At 46.4% G+C, this 22,073-nt stretch overlaps 1 protein-coding gene across 2 annotated transcripts in view; it reads left to right on the top strand.

Annotated features, from left to right (window-relative positions):
* Nucleotides 1–22,073, top strand: part of LOC141174498 (4-galactosyl-N-acetylglucosaminide 3-alpha-L-fucosyltransferase 9-like) — a 75,448-nt gene that overhangs the window by 25,848 nt on the left and 27,527 nt on the right. The window contains exon 2 of one of the 2 annotated variants that reach the window (XR_012252894.1): nucleotides 8,811–10,826. Coding sequence is in view for 1 of the 2 variants with exons in the window: in XM_073659429.1 (XP_073515530.1) it covers nucleotides 8,822–9,877 (1,056 nt within the window). In the remaining variant the exon portion in view is untranslated. Of the gene's footprint in view, nucleotides 1–8,810; nucleotides 11,456–22,073 lie in introns of those variants that run through there. The other variant, XM_073659429.1, reaches the window with a different exon arrangement.

The following is a 22,073-nucleotide window of genomic DNA, read 5'->3' as shown; positions in this document are numbered from 1 at the left end:
GGTGCTTCTGTGAGATACAGAACACACACACCACCTTTCTCTTTGGCTCCAGCCAGACAGTAAACCACTTCCTCACAATCCCCCTGGGGCTCTGCTAAGACACTCCCCTTCTCCTGTGACTGTGTTAACCCCTCTAGTTGCTTGATGCTTCTGGAGGACAACACTTCCTGTCTCATGTGCTTATGTTACTTCTAATACTTGCTGAATGCTTTTAAAGCAACAGCACTACTTCTGCATGTCACAGACTCCCAACATGCAACATTAACCCATTCCCTATGCAAGCCCCACAACATGCAGCACCATACATGTGTGGCGTCCCTGCAGGTCCAGTTGCCACAGAGATATGGCATCTCAGCCAGAGGTGTAGTACCCCACTCTCAGGTAAGGAGGGAGCACTACCCGGGACCCACCCACTCACATTCAGCACCACACCACTCCATTAGGGAAGGGCAAGATTGCTCCTAAGGGAGAGCACAGACCTAGTCCCTGTCTAGAGGATGGAACTAAGTAGAGGAGGTGGGTGGAGGAAGTAGTTTAGGGGAGCACTGAAGGAAGGACTGAAGGTAGAAGGGATCACGTAGAGTGACAGTTGGTCACATGACAGAGTATAAAAAACAGGTAGAAACCTCTAGAAGAGGCCAGTAAGGGAGAACCATTGAGGAGTAGGTTCCAGACAGAGTGAGGGCCCAGTCAGAGGGGCCCAGTAGGAGAGTGAAGAGAGAAGACCAGAGCAATGAGAAGGGCTCCAGAGTCAGAAAGGATCCTAGGGGCAGGGGAAGTGCGGAGTCCACCGGTGCGCCAGAGTTCACGCTGACCGTGAAGGGATCCAGTCGCAGTAGGGGACCGGCCCTAGACTAGTGGAGGACTGCAAGACAAAAACAAAACACATACATTCGCTGTAAGGGTGGCTATATAGGACCAGGGAGACAAAGAGGACGTCGCCCCACAAGGCCCGCTGCCAGGGGTTTGGGACACTGTGTGAGGCGCGGGGCAGGAGGGCGAGAGCCAGCACAGAGAGACAACCCGGGAAAGGTACACAAGAAAGGGGTCCCGTTCAAGTGCACCCAAGTTATCTGAGAGTTGGTTGAATCACTTCCCTGGAGGACACAGGACTCAGTGGGCTGTAATAACCTGCTGGGAGTTGTAACCTGGAACATCATAAGAACTGTGAGTAAACACTTGAAGACTGAATCCTGCTGTGTCCTTGACTTAATTGCTGCATCACCTGCACAACACCAATGACGAGCCCCCAGGGCCGTGGGGTACTCGGTGCCGGGCCGGTAGATACTGGGGAATGGATATGTCACAGTGGCGGCGGCCCGGTCCGTGACCCAGGGCGGTCAACAAAAAGGGGAGAAATATTTATATGGGGTTTGTAGTGCTTATAAAGTGTTCGTGACGCCACCTGTGGTTTCTGGTAATAAGTACCAGCGCTGCTTCGGACCTCTGGGGCGGTTGATAGGGCAGCTGGGTTGGAACGGCTCCCCACAGGTGGAGTGGGCCCCAGGGCAGTGTAGTAGAGATGGTGGTGATGCTGGGGCTTGTAGTGCAGGAGAGATGGCACAGCGGAAATAACTGACGGAGGCAGTGAAGTGCAGTCATCCGAGTTTACTCACAGTTCTGTTTAAGTTCCTCAGGTACACTGTACGGGTGTCAGCCGCCCGTGTCGCACTGCATCTACCGGCCAAGGGGTTCAGCACTTTCTCAAGTATATCGGGAGCGCTTGACGGGACCCCGCTCTTGTATGTTCCTTTCTAGACCAACTTCCCGCGCTGGGTCTTCTCCCTCCTGCCCTGCGCTTCCCCACACACAGTCCCGATCAGGTGCTCAGAAGTCCCTCTGGGCAACCTGGAGTTCCCGGACCTACTTGATGCCCTTCACGGTGACTAGGGTGAGACTGTGGCAACTGCACCATGGAAGTGCAGAAGCCTCTGGTTTTTCCAGCCGAGACCTGGAGTAACACGGCTGGTCCAGGGACCGATTCCTTTCTTGCGGCCTGATCCCTCTGACGCTTGGCAGATTCGGGCGTACGGGTGCAGTCCTGCACTCACCGTACCCCCTGGGATCCCTTATGTTACTGGAGCCTTTCTCCTCTGCTCCCCTCCTGGACCTCTCTTACTAGGCCCCACTCATGGAGCAGAGCTCCTAAAGAGACTCTGCTCCCCTCCTTTCTCTCACTGAATCCACTCTGACTAACTCCTCTAAGATGGCTTCCCTTTATATACACCTGTAAAAGTCCTCCTCTAAACTGCTTCCTCCACCCACACCCACTACTGGTTCCCCCTTTCTTTGGTTCCCCCCACTCCAGCCAGGGACAGGGCAGCAGAAGAAGTGCATAATGCCCTTCCAGCCGGCCTGGAGTAGTGTTGAATGCGGGTGTTGGGGTCCCGGGTAGCACTCCCTCCTTACCTGAGAGAAGGACACACCACACCTCCTGGGTGAGGTGCAGTACCTCTGTGGCAACTGAACCCTCTGGGGCGCCACAACAGCATCCAAAATCTCCTATTTAACTGCCCTGGGGCCAAGCTCTACCCATGGAGAGCTAAACCATCTCTGCTGCATCACCAACAGCTCCAGTAGATCTGAACAGCAGCGGCGGCCACCTATAGCCGCATACCACGGGTGGCGTCACAAAACATTATTTCCCCAATTAACTTTTCTTATTGACCGCCCTGGGCCACGGACCAGGTCACTGCCACCGTGACTACCCCAAAAAGGACTGGCCCGGCTACCGAGTACCCCACAGCCCCAGGGGGTGCGTCACATGCATCACCCCCTTCCCTTTGCAAGACCCCCAACATCTCATCCTTACTTACGAAAAAAAAACACAACCTGCAGAACCGTGCGTGCATTCCTTGTGCCAGACAAACTACATGCAACCTCCCCATGTAGTAACCTGTTCCAACTTTTTTATGCCCCCCAAAACACCGTATCAGACCACTTACACATAGTCCTATGTATGAAAAAAACTAAAATTCATAGTAAGTCCCATCTCCACACAGAGCCATTATGCAGCTCCTCAGTCCTCCCAGGATCTTGTGTCGTGAAGTATCACCTCATGTCCAGCTGCCTCGCCAGCACCACGCTGCATCCTGTTATCGGGTGCACACAGAACTGGATGAGGCCCCGCCGCTTCCAATCATAACATCCCCTCCCATGAGCAACTCCATTCTAGACGCTACCCAGAGCTGATGCCAGGAAGCAGCATTGTTCCAGATGGTGAGCGCCCCCCCCCCCCCCCCCCCCTCATTTGTCCAGGGCCCCGGCACTTGCCCGGGTGCGCTGGGTGGTGACACCGGCTCTGGTAATCATAATGTGCATGTAGGGGGAATTCACTGTTGGGGTATCATGCAGTATACTCTTTAAAGGTGGATCTTGCCTAGTCTTTAAAGGGAGTCTGTCACCAGGATATTCCCACCTAATCTGAGAGCAGCATAATGTAGAGACAGTGACCCCGATTCTACTATGTGCTGCTTTCTGCAGTCTTTATAAAAATCAAAGTTTTATCAACAGGAGATTATCATTAGAGGGCCAGTAAATCTGCTGCCATGTAGTCCTCCATATTCATGAGCTCTGTATAACCCCACCCACATCCCTGATTGGCAGCTTTCTGCCTATGCACAGAGTACACAGTTGACAATCAGTGGTGGGGGTGGGGTTATACAGAGCTCAGCTTTCTGAGAACTGCTAGATCTGCAGCAAATAAAACAATTATTTTATTAAAACTGCAGCAAGCAGCCCAGTAAGTGACACATTGCTGGAATCAAGGTCTCTTGCCCTTACATTTTTCTGCTCTCAGATGGAGGAGCAAAAGTGAATTTAAAAAGTTCCCTTTTAAAGTGAATGTATTATCAGCAAATGACATTTATAATCAGGTTTCTCTGTTTAAAAGTATGTGTCCCCAGCATATACAGCATTAAAAAATACTTAAATTTTCAAATTGGCCACTGGATTAATACACTTATATTTTTGTTAGGAAAATCCACATGTACATTAGCTGCAATAGACAACTCAGACCCTATATTTTAAACTGAAGCATCTAATGAGCGTGTGCACAGGTCATTATGAAGTCACAGGTCATTATTAAACACTGAAAGTGATATGGGAAAAAAAAGAAGCAAAAATACTGTCAAAAGTTTCTTTACTGATGAATTTAACCCCTTTACCCCCGAGGGTGGTTTGCACGTTAATGACCAGGCCAATTTTTACAATTCTGACCACTGTCACTTTGAAGTAATTACTCTGAAACGCTTCAACGGATCCCGCTGATTCTGAGATTGTTTTTTTCGTGACATATTGTACTTCATGACAGTGGTGACATTTCTTCGATATCACTTGCGTTTATTTGTGAAAAAATTGGAAATTTGGCGAAAATTTTGAAAATTTCACTATTTTCAAAATTTTAATTTTTATTTCGTTAAATCAGAGAGATATATTGCACAAAATAGTTAATAAATAACATTTCCCACATGTCTACTTTACATCAGCACAATTTTGGAACCAAAAATTTTTTTTATCAGTGCGCTATAAGGGTTAAAAGTTGACCAGCGATTTCTCATTTTTCCAACAAAATTTACAAAACCATTTTTTTAGGGACCACATCACATTTGAAGTGATTTTGAAGGGCTTTTATGGCAGAAAATACCCAGGTGACACCATTCTAAGAACTGCACCCCTCAAGGTGCTCAAAACCACATTCACAGGAATTTTTGGAATGGGGAAGAAAAAAATGAACATTTAACTTTTTTCACAAAAATGTTACTTTAGACCCCAATTTTTTTATTTTTGCAGGGGTAACAGGAAAAAAGGACCCCAAAATTTGTTGTGCAATTTCCCCTGAGTACGCAGATACCCCATACGTGGGGAAAAAACACTGTTTGGGCGCACAGCAGGGCTCAGAAGGGAAGGGGCGCCATTTGACTTTGAATGTAAAATTTGCTTGAATAATTAGCGGACGCCATGTTGCGTTTGGAGAGCCCCTGATGTGCCTAAACAGTGGAAACCCCCCCCACAAGTGACACCATTTTGGAAACTAGACCCCTCAGGGAACTTATCTAGATGTGTGGTGAGCATCTTGAACCCCCAGGTGCTTCACAGAAGTTAATAACATGGAGCCGTGAAAATAAAATTTTCACATTTTTCCCACAAAAATGTTTTTCAGCCCCCAGTTTTGCATTTTCATAAGGGTAACAGGAGAAATTGCACCATGCAACTTGTTGTGCAATCTCTCCTGAGTAAGCAGATACCCCATACGTAGGGGAAAACCACTGTTTGGGCGCACGGCAGGGTTCGGAAGGGAAGGAGCGCCATTTGACTTTTTGAATGTAAAATTTGCTTGAATAATTAGCGGATGTGCCCATGATGTGCCTAAACAGTGGAAAACCCCCACAAGTGACCCCATTTTGGAAACTAGACCCCTCAAGAATTTTATCAAGGGGTATAGTGTACACTTTGAACCCAAAGGTACGACAGAATTTGATAACATTAGGTCATCATATTGAATAAGTTGTCATTAGTCTTGAGCGCAAGTGCTCGCTACTTGAGTTTGCATCGGGTACTCGGGTATGCACCATGTACAGCGTGCGCTCGAATGACATGCTCGAGTCCCCGCCCGCATGTTTCACGGTTATTAGACACCCAAAAAAAACATGCGGGCATCGCTCGTGCATGGCAGGCGATCTCAGCAACATTTTTTTTGGCGCGAAGCATATGGGGCAGAGACTCGAGCATGTCACTCGAGCACCCGCGATACTCAGTGCATACCCGAGTACCCGATGCAAACTCAAGTAGCGAGCACTTGCGCTCAACACTGGTCGCCATATTGTCGTGTTTTGTTTTTATTTCTTTGCTTTTGAAAAAACCCCAGCCCTAGCCCCAACCCTAATACAACCCTAACTCTAGCACAACCATAACCCTAGAGTTTATTTTTTTACACCATTCCTCGTGTGGTATAAGTGATTAGACGACTTTATTCTTCGGGTCGGTGCGATTACAGCAATACCAGATTCATATCGGGTTTTTATGATTGACAGCTGTCACACACTAAAAGACGCTTTTTTTGCAAAGACTAGTTTTTGCATCACCATATTTTGAGAGCTATAATTTTTCCATATTTTGGCCGACAGAGTCATGTGACAGCTTGTTTTTTGCGGGACAAATTGACGTTTTTATTGGTACCATTTTTGGGCACGTGACATTCTTTGATCGCTTTCTATTCTGATTTTTGGAAGGCAGAATAAACAAAACCAACAATTCTGGTATTGTGGTTTTTGTTTTTTTTATGCCGTTCCGCGTGTGGTAAAATTGATAAAGCAGCGTTATTCTTCGGGTCAGTGCATTTACAGCGGTACCGCATTTATATAGTAGTTTTTTTTTTTGTTTTTTTTTTATGTTTTGCCGCTTTTACACAATAAAAAACGATTTTCTAGAAAAAATAATTTTTTTTTGTATCGCCTTATTCTGAGAGCTATAACTTTTTTTTTTTTTCAGACAATGGAGCTGTGTAGTGGCTTGTTTTTAGCGGTACCATTTTTATTTACACTCATCTTTTTGATCGCGTGTTATTCCATTTTTTGTTTGGCTTTATAATGATAAAGCATTGTTTTTTGCTTCGTTTTTTATTTTTTTTTACCGTGTTCACTAAAGGGGTTAACTAGTAGGACAGTTTTATAGGTCGGGTCGTTCCGGACGCGGCGATACCAAATATGTGTACTTTTATTGTTGTTGTTTTTTTTTTTTTTACTTTTTTACACTTTGTCCCACTATGGGACTTTCACTTTTTGCAGCCTGGTCGGCTGCATGGCATAGAGAGCAGCAGCTCCCTTTGTCATGTGTCGCGCCCCCGTGGGCCTTACTGTTTGGGGACAGTATATATGTATATCACGGTGGCTGGCCCAGGGCGGACAGTGCACAAAAGGGGTAGCGATTACTACTAAAAGTTCTGAGAATTCGTGACGCCACCTGTGGTGTCTGGTGAAGGTCACCAGCGCTGCAGCAGTCCTCTGAGGCAGGTGACAAGGCAGCTAAAGATGGTACAGCTCCTCACAGGTGGAGCGGGCCTCAGGGCAGTGTAAATAGAGAGATGATGGGAGCGTTGGGCGTTGTGGTGCAGGTAGTTGGCGCAGCCGGAGTAATGGACAGAGACAGGGGTTTTTGCTTCGTTACCTTTACTGGTACAGCTGGTAGATATGGTCCAGGGTACTCTAGGTGAAGGGGGCACTTTTGGACTTCTCCCCAGGGAGCGGGCATAAGGCCTCCTGATCCGTGTCTGCCTCTGTGTAAGCTCCTGGCCAGCCTGCAACTGTGCCTAGCTTATGTGTCTTGCTTTTTACTCCACCTGTTGCTCTGAAGTAGGACCTCCGGTTGGTGACCACTTTCCCTGGATGTCGGGGCCTTCATGGTACCTGGTCCTGTACGTGTCTAGCTTCAGGTTTACCAGGGACTTGTAGTCCTCCTGGGATTCCGGTTAACCCTACTGGGTGTGAAGGGTCCCTGTAGGCTCGGACCCGGTGTCCGGTGTGTATACTGGGGTGAGCCTGGTATGCTTCTCTGCCCCCTTGATCACTCCTTTCTTCCACTCGCCTTCAGCCACGCTCGGGGCCCTCACTAGGCTTCAGTACTGCTGGAGGCCTAGCTTGCCTCACCCAGCAGCCTGCGTGCTGCTCTCTGAACACCCACTTGAAACTAATCTCACACTAGTCTCAGCTGCCTGGCTCCACCTTCCCTTTATATATCCCTATCAGGGCTCCCTCTGCTGGTATGAGGTGGAAGGTGGAGGTGTTTGCATGTAGTGAGGGCCTCTTGTGGAGAAATCCATCCGTGCAGCCTTCTGGGTTCTGTGGCACCGTGCGCAGCAGGGCGTCACACATGCAGCCTGTCAGCACTGCACACTGGGGAAACATTACTTTGGTCGCGCACTGCGCATGACCAAAGTGACGTCCTGCCTCCTGGTGACCCGGATGTTGTCATGACGACATCGGGTCGTCATGGCAACATCCGGAAGCCGCCGCAGACATTGCTGGATGCCGGCAGGAGAGGTGAGTATAACAAACACACCCCCCCCCCCTTGCCACCGCAATGCTGCGATCGACTTCGATCGCAGCATTGCGGGGGTTAATGTGCCGGATGCGGTGCGGGACCGCTCCCAGCACATAGCACCGGGTGTCAGCTGTGACAATCGGCTGACACCCGGTGCTATCGCCCCTCACCGCTTGTGTGCGGGCGCGATCGCAGTGCGCATAATAATACGTAGCTGGTCCATAAGTCCCAGGGCACAGCTACGTACTATTACTGACATGGTCGGAAAGGGGTTAATATGAAAATCTGATATAAACCTATTCCCTTAACAATTGTAGCCCTAGGTCCAGGAGAAGCAAGTTTCATAGCTTAGCTTTGGAGATCATGCAGCTTGGAGAGCATATTTTAGAGCATTATACTCTATAAAGGGGTATAGTAGTGGATGAGAACACTAAGGTACGGCAGTAATTTCTTTTTCATTAGTCCATCAAGAACCTTCTATCAAATATAACAGCAATTATGTCATCACAACTGTATCATTATAACTCTCACTTTTGTTAGTGTAAGTATTAAGATTATTAAAATTCAAGCTTTGCTATGATGTTATTTCCTTGATGTGATCTATATAAGCTTTTGACTGTATTTAGTTCACATTATTGAAAAAAGCCTGGCATGGGCTGAGACGTCTGATGACTTGTGTGTTGAAACTACAATAAACAGCTAATTATCCCACATGTGAGTTCCAGGATCCTTCATAAAAAAAAAAAAAAATACTAAACCTTTTTTTTTTGCAGTTGATCAGAAGATGAAGAAAAGCCATCACAAGCAGCTTCTGACGTGTGGCTGTCTTCTTTTGTTGGTCCTTTTCATTTTTTTATGGATCTCCAAAAACTTGTCAACTATAACCCAAAATAAGGAAACACATCCTGTGCTCATACAGAGGACCTCGAAAGAGAATGTTGACAAGACCCAACTTCTCATTCTTGTCTGGACTTGGCCATTTGGAGAATTATTTTCTTTGGACACTTGTCAGTCTATTTATGGCATTTCTGGGTGCACTCTGACAGCAGATCGTAAGATGTTACGCCAAGCGGATGCCGTGATTATCCATCATTTTGACATCATGTATGACAAAGACCTGCCTCAGGGGTCAAGACCACACTATCAACGTTGGGTTTGGTTTAACGTTGAACCTCCCATTATTATAGAAAACCTCAAGATGTTAGACAACCTGATAAACCTAACTATGACTTATCGCGAAGACTCTGATATTTTTCATCCTTATGGTTTTCTAAAGCCACTGAAGGAACCACAGATTTTCAAAATCCCTTCCAAGTCTAAGCTTGTTTCCTGGGTGGTAAGTAAATGGTACCCAGGCAATAAGCGCACATCTTACTATGAGGAACTGAAAAACTATATCCATATTGATGTATATGGAAAGGAACACAAGGAACTGAGCTGGGATAATTTTTATAGCACCATTTCACAATATAAGTTTTATTTAGCATTTGAAAATTCTGACCATAAGGACTACATTACCGAGAAGCTGTGGAGCAATTCTTTTGACGTAGGGGTTGTTCCTGTTGTCCTTGGAACTTCTCGTAAAAACTATGAACGCTTCATCCCTTCTGACTCCTTCATTCATGTGAATGATTTCCATAGTCCTAAGGAGCTGGCGCTGTTTCTATTAGAGTTGGACAAAGACAATGCAAGATATGAACAATATTTTAATTGGAAATCAAAATATGCTCCAGTTGCAGAAAAAAGTTGGGATAATCATTACTGTAAAGCGTGCAGAGAACTACAAGAAAACCCAGGTTATAAGGTTATTCCCAGTGTGGAAAAATGGTTTCTTAGCTAAATTTTTAAAGGGAATGTGTCATCAGAAAATTACTTATTGTCTAAATCAAGTCTTTAATGTCTAGAAAAAACAACAACCACTAAATACTTGCAGTTTTTGCACTGGTTTCTAGGCCTAATGTTAGACTTGTTCATCTTGCTCTTAACAGAGAACTTTTCAGCAATTCAATTATCACAGACTTTATTACAATGATGGTTAACTTCTCTATACAGCTGATAACAGATTCCACCATTTTCAATAGCTGATGTCACAACAACTGACCATGTTCCACTTCCTAACCTTTGCCCACTTTAGAGAACATGAAGAAAATCCTTCTATACAATTCAATAGGGTCAGAGCTAGGAACTGCTTATTGCTGGTTATGTCCATGTAACTGCTGAAAAGAGCAGGAAGTAGGAATTTTAATAATACATCTAGTAGTCATTATGAAAACTGCAAGTTTTCAGAATTTTATTTTAAAATAGAGATCTTGATGGAAAATTGAAAAAAAAATCATTATCAAAATCTGAGTCCGATGGCCATATAAATCGGAGCGGGATCAAAACGCAATGCACGGACTGGCCAGTGGCTACCCCGGACCCAGACTGACGGCTACATAGAAATACATGCAGCTTTGACAGTCGGGCTGGGAGAGCCGTCGGCCAGTCCGTGCACGGCATTTCGATCTCACTCTGATTTGTATGGCCATCTGACTCTGTCCTTAATGTATTTATTTAACATCAATGTCAGATTTAAACAATTGGTTACTTTCTGATGATGCATTACCTTCAAGGAAACGCAGTTACATGAGGTCAATACATTTAAAGATGACCAGATAAAATTGCAATGTACTTCTAAAGGGGTATTCCTCTCAAAGAAAAGTTCCAATATACTTTTTACATTTTTTTTTTTTTCCAGTAATCGTATGTCTTAAGATCAGTGTTCCACAAGACGTTGGCTTTGGGGAAAGGTATGAACGTAGTTCAAATTTGAGTAAGTGTTATGTACATTTAAAATGGGATTATTAAGGAAGGAGATCAATCTAATCACACTTTAGAGGGAATCATACCGTTGCCTTCAGGAAAGGAAAGTGGTCTTTCCTTCATTTGAGTTAGCTACCCTTGTCCAGTATCCACCAACAGTGCATATTTTTAGGATTTCCTTAGTATTGTGCAGGTGATAATTTAATCACCTGCACAGGTGATGATTCCAACACCTTGTGCAAGGAAATCCTGAAAGCATGCACTGTTGGTGGCCCTGGAGGACGACTTGGAGTTGTGCACCCCTGGTATAATAGAAATACGTCATCGCTTCTGCATTTTTTGACCCACTCCTGGTTTTGGCTTCCAAATACTGATGTAAAATACTGCCATATGAATGTAGCCTTATCGTGTTACTCAGTATCTATATGAACTGAAGGAATGGCACAAATAACTGCCAGGCTCAGCAGAACAGATTGTGTAGATTGAACCTGCAACCCATTACTGTTGGAAAAACACTGTTATTGTTATATAATATCATATTTACAATGTCTGATTTGGATTGTTTTGTGTACTTATAGTACATAATAAGTAATGACCTAGAAGACCCTGTGCTCTGTATTCCTAGTGTAAACTACTACACTGATGCAACAGTGTAGACAATAAGGAAACAGTGGTACTTACAGGAGATAAATAAATAGTTATTTAAGTAAAACTTGAAGTTTATTTCACAAAAACATTAAAACTAGGAATGATGGTAGACCAGACTACGGAGAAATGAAGCCACGACCGACTAATTTCGGCATACAGCCTTAATCATGGTCCTATAGAAATGGATACACAGCGGCATTAAATACCCTCTATTTCCAATCACATGTTACTGGCATCTTATCAGATAACAATGCAAAAACCACATTAAAATGATATTAATGAAGCATAAGTGAATTTTCAGTTACATATTATAATATCCGATCAGGTCTGATGTTTAATCCTAAAGGAACTCTGGTTTCCAACATAAAGATCTAATAGGATTCTCAATTTAAGGATTTTCCTTTTCCAGTCTCCTCCCCTAATAGGTCTAGACACTCTTTCAATGCCAGCAAATTTAAGGGCAGAAGTGTTGCCTTTGTGCACACTGGAAAAGTGTCTGGATACTGCTGAAATATTAACCACAGCTGGATCAGCGGTATCAGACATACAGTCCTGCTCATCGTTATTGGCACCCACGAAGTTTAAGTACATAATGTGGAATATCTCGTGAAAAAAATGAATCAAGTGAAACCGTTTTCTGTATAGAGCACTCGTGTTAAATACAAAAGAGCAAATGATAAACAATAATTTAAAACAAAAAACAAGAGGGGAAAAATAGGAAAACCTAAAGCTTGCTGTGTCACTGGTGTTGGCACCCTTTACATTAATTTAGTATGGAAACACATGTTGACTCGCCTATGGTAAATCACAAGAGATTCAGCTGTGAATAATTGTCGGTGCCCATGTAACACGAATTATCCAATGAATGATGACTTCAGTGTTTTAAAAAGCCACATGGTAGGCCCCTGTTCCTTTTTCACAATGGTGAAGACAAAGGAGCTGTCTGATGACATCAGAATTGCTATTGGCAAACACAAGACTTCCAAATGGTATAAGGTCATCTCCAAAGACCTTGGTATCCCAGTTTCAACAGTGCACAATATAAAGAAGTTTGCCAAGCATAGAACGATCAAGAACCTCCCTGGATGTGGGGGAAAGACGAAAATTGACAAGAGATGTCTTCGATGGTTGGTGCGAATGGTGGAAAAAAAAACACCGCGTCAAACATCCATAGACCTGAAGGCCAACCTGGAACAGCCTGGGGTTATGGTTTCAACACTAAACCAAGCAGAGCTTTATGGGTGAAGGCCAATGAAGAAACCATTGCTGAAGAAAAGACCTAAAAAGGAATGACTGATCTTTGCCACAGAGTGCCTTGACAAACCACCATCCTTCTGGGAAAATGTTCTGTGGATAGATGGAACAAAAACAAAGCTTTTTGCCAATGCTAAGAAACAATTTGTTTTACAGATAACACAATGAAGCTTATAAGGAAAAGAACACTTTACCACCACTTAAACATGGTGGAGGATCCATAATTCTGTGGGGTTGACTTGCTGCTCCTGGCTCTGGAGGCCTTGAGCGTATCACAGGAGTCATGAAATCAGAGAATTATCAAGAGATTTAAGAGCAAAATGTCCCACCCAGACTAAGAAAACTTGGTTTGAGTCAAAGATCATGGGTCCTCCAGCAAGACAATAACCCAAAAGTACACAGGAATGGTTGAAAATTAAATATGGACTGTTTTTAACCCCTTTGCGACATGTGCCGTAATAGTACATCACACGTCAGCTCCCTCTTTGGTGCGGGCTTAGCGCCGGATCACGTACCTTTCTGGGCACATAACAGGTGATCTTTACAGCTGACATGTGCCCCATCGCGATCCACCCGCAGCTATTAACTAGTTACTAACTACTGTCAATGACAGTGGCATTTAACTTGCGCAAACCGGATGCACGTCATTAGTCCCGCCCATCGGCGACCCCGTCACCCGATCGTGGGTCGGCATGACAACCTGGGGTCTGCAGGAGACCATAGCAAGTAAGCTTTTCTGCTACACACAGGCGATCTATACAGTCTATGAAAAAAAAGAAGGGATGCCAATAATGGTGAGCAGCACAGTATGCCTAAAGATGCATTTTTTAAGGGGGTCTGTGGTACACCTCACATTCTATTAGATAAATTAAGTTTGATGTGTTGCAGTTAATAAAATCCTTAATAGGAAAACTATGTCCATTACTATAAGAATGAAAATTAGGGCAGAACTGCAAGAAATACAGCAAGTGTGACCACATTTAAAACAAAAAAACATTGAAGACAAGCCATGTTTAATGTGTTTTTACACCTGTTGAAGAATAAGACTCGTGAAAAGTAAATAACCTAACATTAGAGCTCTTTTTTTTTTTTGCTACAAATCTGACAGAAAAACTCTCCAAAATATTCTGGACCGGGCGGTCTCTAGAACCAGCGGTGTATACCGCGTTCCTCACCATGCACATCATCACAGTGGGGTCTCAGATTTCACAGACCCACTCTGGTTGAGACATTGAGTCCTCATCCTGCCCCTTCCTCCTAATCTTGATTGCCCACAGCAGTTATAACACTGAAGGTCGTGTTGACAGAAACGTCTGTTATTTTTGGACTCCATTAAAATTATATAAAATTAAGAGCTACTGAGTGCTGAGGTTTTCCTCACATGACTCTGTGGGCAAGAATATGGAAAAATTCTAGCACTCAAAATATGGCGATGTGCAACAAAAAAGCGTCTTTTAGTTTGTGACAGCAGCCTAACATAAAAAAACTATATAAATCTGGTATCGCTGTAAACGCATCAACCTGAAGAATAAAGTAGTCTAATCACATATACCGCACGAGGAACGGCGTAAAAAAAATAAATAAAACCAATTCTTCACCTGCTGTTGATTTGTTTTATTCTGCCTCCCAAAGATCGCAGAAAGGCCGGGCTCACGTTTATCCTGCGCTGAGCACTTCGACTAGGGTTTCCATGTAAATTTCTGAAATACATAATTCAGACAGAACCCCCGGCAGAAGATTCCCTATAGTGAAGCAGATGGAGACATTATGGACACCGGCTATATGTCTTTTTAGACTGCATAAAAGTTTTGTGCACCTATGACAAGGACACCGCTGAACAGAGGCCAGACTGAGTACAGAGTAACTCTGCTGCCTCATTATAATGAATGGATCCCTCAGGGGTTTCATCCAAATCACGTCATTCTGAGATTTAGATGGAAACCCCGATATAAGTGCTCAGCGTAGAGCACAGGATAAATGTGATCCAAAATGTTATGTAAAATGTTCCCAATAAAAGCTTCAACTCAATCCACATAAAAAAACAAGTCCCCACTGAGGTCCGTCATCTGTTTAATGGAAATATAGGGGGCTTCCACGTTGCTGGTAGTACAAAGGCTGTGGAAAAGCACTATGGCTCCTCGCGCGACCCTCCTTTCTGGGCCCCACAGTGTATCTAAATCACATTTAGTTTCCACATGTTTGTCAATTCTGTAGCTATGAGAGCCTGCTTAATTTACGGGTGCCTGTCTCTAGAAGCACGAGGTGGACACTACAACGTACTGGGCAGTACAATAGCAGATTTGTAATTTTTACTCCACAACATCCACTGCTGCTTGTTTCTGGAAAACACCCATGGAGTGAAATCATCACCACACCTGTAAATAAATTCCCAAAGGGGTGTAATTTCCAAACTGGAGTCACTTGAGGGGGATTCTGCTCTTCTAACAATCAGGGGCTCTGTATATGGATTAGCAAAGGGGTTAAAATTAGTGTTGAGCGAACATGCTCGACACTGCTCGGTACTCGCCCGAGCATCACGCTACTCTGGATGTTCGGCGAGCACCGAGCATTTCCGGGTTACTTGGGCGGGAGCTCGGGTCTCCGCCCTGCATGTTTGGCGCTCTTTACAGAGCCAATGAACATGAAGGGATTGCCAGCCACTCACTGTAATGCCGCAGCCATGTTGTTTGTGGGCATTACAGTGATTTTCTGGCCACACAGCGTCACCTCGAGTATTTAAAACCGGGCGCCGCCATCTTGGACATAGTCGCTCCGGATCAGACAGTGTAGGGACAGCGCAGCTGATTTAGGGAGAGATACAGTAAATAGTGCGAAATAGTTAGTGTAGGGTCTGTAAAGGCTGCCAGATCAAACAAACAGTCCTTCTCAGGACTAATATCCATCCCAGATGTCAGGCAGGCAGGCTGTATAGGAGACGCAGTGGTTATATCAGCAAACGCTGCATTACAGTCCTGTGTGCTCCTGTTGCAGAAATTGCTGGACTTGGCTCCTGGTCTCGGGGGCCAGGAAAAATCCTTTTTTTTTTTTTCATCTAAATCCTCCTTTTTTTTTTTTTTTTTCCTCCTTCACACTGTACAAATACCCGTCTTATTAACCTTTTGGTGTCCGCCCCCCCAAAAAAAAAGTAAAAAAAAAAAGTGTGGCTCTGATTTTTCAGACACAAATATATCTGTTTGAAATAGTCTGGTGTAGGCCAGATTACTAGAACTGTGGTTTTACAGTTCCACGGGTCAAATCTCTGTATTATCCTTCTTTTGTCATTTTTTGCCGTAAAGAAAAACAGTAGTGTCTCCTGCTTGTTCAGACACAAATATATCTGTTGAAAATAGTCTGGTGTAGGCCCGAGAAATACAAGTGTGGTTTTGCAGTTCCACGGTTTAAACCTCTGTATTATCCACTTATGGGCCATTTTTACCTTAAAGAAAAAAAAAAAGGTTGTGTGTCGCTCACTGTTCAGCCGCAAATATATCTATTTAAAATTGTCTGGTATACCCCAGTAAACAATAACTGTGGTTTTGCCATTCCACGTTAAAAAATCTCTATTATTCAGCTTTTGGTATTTTTTCCGTAAAGAAAAACAGTAATAGTTTTCTCCCTGATTGTTCAGATTGTTTAAAAGAGTCGGGTGTAGGCCAGAGAAATAGAACTGTGGTTTTCCTGTTCCACGGTTCTAATCTACTTTTTATTACCCTTTTTCCATTGATAGTGCGAGTGTAAGCTATTTTACTTCCTTTACAATGGGCAAGGCGCATGGCAAGGGACGGGGAAGTGGACGTTCTGGTGATGGTGCGTGCAGAGGACGGGGCCGTGGCCAAGGTGAAAATGTGCCACAACCAACAGCCACATCTTCTCGCTCCCACTTCTTGACCGAATTACTAGGGAAGCACAGAACAACACCAGTATTGAGAACTGATCAGTGTGAACAGGTTATTAATTGGATAGCAGATAATACTTCCAGTTACTTGGGCACCACCACCTCCGGTCTGTCTCCCACACGGTCAACTCTTAGTAGCCGTGAGTCTCGACCGCATACTCCTCCTCACCCTGATGCTCCTTCCTCCCACCATGCCGAGTGTCGTCAGACAGCAACTGATCCCACACTTGGACACTCTGAAGAGCTGTTCACTGGTCCATTTCCAGATTTGTGCCCTTCGCCTGCTCCACTTGAAGTGGTGGAAGAGGAGATCCCATGTAGCAATGCCCAAATATTTGAACAGCCACGGCCACAGGAAGTCGACGCTGGCAATTTGTCACAAGAGGTGGACGATGATGAGACACAATTGCCAGGAAGTGAGGAGGAGGATCGTGATGCGCAAGTGGAAGAGGAGGAGGAGGAGGAGGTGGTGGATGATCTAGTAACTGACCCAACGTGGCAGGAGGACATGCAGAGTGAGGCTAGCAGCACACAGGGGGAGGGAGGCAGAGTACCCCAACAGGCAGGAAGAAGCAGTGTGGTGGCCGCAGACAGAAGGCGGGCAACCGTTCCCCGTAACACCAACACGAGGGACGTTGCCAGTACAAGCAGTAGGTCTTCCAGAGTCTGGAATTTTTTTTAAAGACTCTGCTGATAACCCCAAAAAGGCCATTTGTACCACCTGCCATGCCAGCATCAACAGGGGTGACAAAACTACCAGCCTGACCACCACCAGCATGATCAGGCACATGGCAGCAAAGCACCCAACTTTGTGGGGCGAACCCCAGGGTCCACGACCAGTGTCAGCGGGTGTCACCACTGCTTTTTCCGCTGTTGTGCGTGCAATAGAACCCCCTGTTGTGTGTGCAAGGTAATCCCCGGTCCATACTGCATGCAAAGATGCCCCCTCCTCTCGGTCTTCACTTGTTATGGCAGTTTCTCAAGAAACAGCATCAACGTCCACGTCCACGTCCCACCGCAGCGTTCAATTGTCCATATCCCAGACCTTTGAACGAAAGCGAAAAATTCGCAGCTAACGCCCCACAGGCCACAGTCCTAAATTCACACATTTCACGACTGCTTGCGTTGGAAATGCTGCCTTTTAGGCTGGTAGAGACGGAATCCTTCCGCAACCTTATGGCGGTAGCCGTGCCTCGGTACTCTGTCCCCAGCCGACACTATTTTGCCTGGTGTGCCATCCTTGCACTACACAAGCACATGTCCCAAAACATCGGCCGTGCCCTCAACAACGCAGTTACTGGGAGAGTCCACCTGACAACGGACACGTGGACAAGTGCTCGTGGCCAGGGATGGTACATCTCCCTGACGGCACACTGGGTAAACATAGTGGAAGCCGGGACCCAGTCGGACCTTGGGACGGAATACATCCTCCCCACACCGAAGATTGCGGGCCTTATGTCAGTCAGAGTTGCCCCCACAGTGTACAGCTCCTGCACATCTTCCTCCTCCTCCTCCTCCTCCTCCTCCTCCTCCTCCTCCTCCTCCTCCTCCTCCTCCTCCTCCTCCTCCTCCTCCTCCTCCTCCTCCTCCTCCTCCTCCTCCTCCTCATGTTCAGCCTCCATCTCAGATATCACCACATCAGTTACAAGCTGGAAGCACTGCAGTACTGCCTCTGCCAAGCGGCAGCAGGCTGTGCTGAAACTCATAAGCTTAGGTGAGAAACCTCACACTGCTTGTGAGTTGTGGACAGCTGTGAAAGAGCAGGCAGATCTGTGGCTGACACCGCTGAACCTACATCCCTGCATGGTCGTGTGTGACAATGGCCGTAACCTGGTGGCGGCTCTGAGGCGAGATCACACACGTACCATGCCTGGCTCATGTGCTTAACCTCGTGGTTCAGCGGTTTCTTAAATCATACCCCGAGTTGCCAGATCTGCTCGTCAAAGTACGCCGCTTGTCAGCTAATTTTCGCAAGTCGGCTACAGCTTCTGCCGCCCTTGCTGTGTTGCAGCGTTTGCAGCTTCCGTCACACCGACTGGTGTGTGATGTCCCCACACATTGGAACTCTACCCTCCACATGTTGCAAAGGATTTGTGAGCAGAAGAGAGCAGTTGTGGAGTACCAGCTGCAACAAGGCCGTCGATATTCAGGTCAGACTCCACACATAAGACCTCAGGAGTGGACCTGGATGTCTGACATATGTACCATCTTGACAAACTTTGAGGAGTCCACCAAGATGGTGAGTGGCGATGACGCCATCATTAGCGTCAGCATTCTACTTGTCTGTCTTTTGCAACGCTCTGTGCAGAGAATTAAAGAGGAGGCATTGCAGCCAGAGTGTGATGAGATGGATCAAGAAACCGTAGCGGTCGATTACACACAGCCCAGCCTCATCTCATCCCAACGTGCATTGGGGGACAATGAGGGAGAGGAGGAGGAGGAAGAGGAAGAACAGGAGCTTGTATCATGCGCTGTAGACGGTAGTCCCTGTCGACTGTCATACCGTCGGTTCAGCGTGAGTGGCCTGAGGACAGGAGGGAGAGGAGGAGGAGGAGGAGGAGGAAGAGGAGGAGGAGAGCATGGTCAGTCGTCATCTTGGTGAGGACACGGTAGTCTTGCCCATTACCAGTCTGGCACGCATGGCTGACTTTTATGTTACGCTGCCTTAACCGTGACCCTCGCGTTGTCAAAATGTTGGGTGACAGTCATTACTGGTTGGTGACCCTTGTAGACCCCAGGATACAAGGAGAACTTTCACTCTCTTATTCCTGAGGTGGAGAGGTCTACAAAAATGGGGCAGTACCAGAAGGCCCTTGCTGCAGAACTGTTAAAAAAAATCCCATCTGAACACGCTAGCGGCAGAGGTCACAGTTCGTTTACCAACCAAGGCGCACATGTGAGAGAGACGCAACTCCAATCCAGCAGAGGCAGGGGAACACTGGCAACGTTCTGGGGTACTCTCACAAGGAGTGGAAAGTTTCAAAAGATGGTGAGGGAGTACCTTGCCGACCGTACCAGTGTCCTCCATGATTCCTCTGTGCCTTTTAATTATTGGGTATCCAAGCTGGACACTTGGAATGAACTCGCTCTGTACGCCTTGGAGGTCCTGGCCTGCCCAGCCGCTAGCGTGTTATCGGAGCGTGTTTTTAGTACCACTGGGGGAATTATAACTGATAAGCGCACTCGCCTGTCAACTGACAATGCTGACAAGCTGACCCTTATCAAAATGAACAAGTGCTGGATTGGGTCAGACTTCTCATCACCACCAAATGACAGCAGAGTAACATAAAGTCAAATCCACTGTGTTATTTCGGGAGGTGTATTTGTAGCACCCTGAGGATTCGGCTGCTACAGGGGTATTGCACCTCAACCCAGAGGTGTGATATTCCACTCCCGGGTAAGGATGGAGTGTGGAACTGAGCTCGGTAGGCTGCATGCACTACACACATCCCATTTCCGGGGAACAGACCAACGGTACTCCCACTTAGAAATGTGCAGGTACGACCGAGTCTGTTCCTGGCTGGAGTGGGAGGGGGGTGGTACATCCCAAGTAGTGTAGGGGCAGATAGGGGGAGCAGCCTGGGTAAAGATAGGAGCTCATTGGGTGCTGGTCACCTGAGCTCACACATAGAGGGAGTATATAAGGTGGGCACCATCAAAGATCAGGGTCAGTCTGTCAGAGTGGAGTCAGTCAGTCAGCCTTTGCAGAGGAGTGAAAGAGAGCAGAGGAGCAGAGCGGCCTGAGCCAGAGTGAGAGAGGAGAAGAAAGAGAGACCCAGAGGGGGTAAAAAGAAAGGACTCTGAGAACCCAAATTCAATCCCCGGGTGAAGAGTCGGCAATAGGGTACCGGAGCCCAAACTGGTGGGGGCAAAAGCACACCCTAGCCAGAGACCGGAGGCCGTGGGCAGCGTCTGCCACGGCCACCCACCACATCCACCCCGAAGGCAGACCACGTGGAGGGTCAGGGAACCCAAGGCCAAGGGTCTCCCAACAGAAGGCCCGAGGGAGCTGGACCTAGGTGGATCACTAGTGGGGACGGCCAGAGGAAAGGACAGAAGGAGAGCTCAGGGCCACGCTCCGGACTTGTTTGGGGGTTTGCTGAATCCAGGACCTGGTGGACGCAGCACGGCTCGGGTGGTCACTTGAAGCTGGAGTGACCGGAACATCAGCAGTGAGTAAATACCCTAAACTGCACAACCCGACTCTGTCCTCATTTAACATCTATGCTGCACCACCACAACCCCCATCCTCTGCACCTGACCCCCTGAGGCTATACCCCACCCGTTGGGGGTTATACCATCAAAAGCTGCACCAACACCATCAGCCTCAGCGGACCCTGCTGCAGCGGCGGCCGTAGTGACCGCAATACAACGGGTGGCGTAGTCGACATTAAGAACTTAATAACATCTGTAGGACTGCCACATACAACTGAGCTTGACACCCTGGGCACGGACCGGGTCACAGCCACTCGGAAGACTACAACTCCCATCTGATCCGGCTCCGGGTATTCCCCTAAAGAATATGGCCCAGGGGGCGCGTCATATTCACATGCACCGCTTCACACCCACACATGGGTATACGCTTCCTCATTTCGGCTGTTTTATGTTCTTCTCCTTATCCTCAGCCTCCACCACCACTATACCACCAGGGTGACCGTGGTCCGTGTTGCCAGCATTGCAAGTTCCTCCGTCCTTATTTTTGTCAGCTTTTGCTTGGAAGGCATAAGCAAAGACTGTGGGAGACCCACTCACCAATAATGGGAATAATATTTTTAAGATGCTGTACTGTATGGCTCTTGGAAGGGGCATTAAAACCGTCTTGTTAAGCTACTGGGACCTCCACGTCTCTTCTGAGGGGCATTAACAGCGTCTTGTTAAGCTACTGTGACCTACACCACTTTTCCGAGGGGCATTAAAACCGTCTTAAGCTACTGGGACCTCCACCACTTTTCCAAGGGGCATTAAAACCATCTTGTTAAGCTACTGGGACCTCCACGTCTCTTCTGAGGGGCATTAAAAGCGTCTTCTTAAGCCACTCTGAACTCCACAGCTCTTCCAAGGGGCATTGAAATGTTGTTTTTAATTACCTCTAACCTCCACGACTCTTCCAACGGGCATTGCATTTCCGCCTAATTTTAGTCAGCTTTTGCTTTTCAATGCAAAGGCGAAAACTAAGGCAGACCCACTCCCCAATAATGGGTAGAAGGTTTATAGTACGCTGTAATCCACGTCTGTTTCAAGGGGCATTGCAGTTCCTCATAATTTTTGGAAAGCCTTCCATTCACTGCTTATGCCAACTGTGTATAGGAGACCCAGTTGCTATAAATGAAAAAAAACGGTTTAGTTAAGGCCCTCTGACCTCCATGTCATTTCCAAGGGGCATTGGAGTGCCTCAAAATTTTTGGTAGGCATTGCACTCACTGTATGCCCTATAACT

This window comes from Phyllobates terribilis, unplaced genomic scaffold (assembly GCF_046119375.1).
Source record: "Phyllobates terribilis strain yellow unplaced genomic scaffold, ASM4611937v1 Scaffold_13__5_contigs__length_258822181, whole genome shotgun sequence".
Classification (NCBI taxonomy): domain Eukaryota; kingdom Metazoa; phylum Chordata; class Amphibia; order Anura; family Dendrobatidae; genus Phyllobates; species Phyllobates terribilis.
Note: the sequence above shows the minus strand (reverse complement) of the source record. Positions and strands in the feature narration are given on the sequence as shown.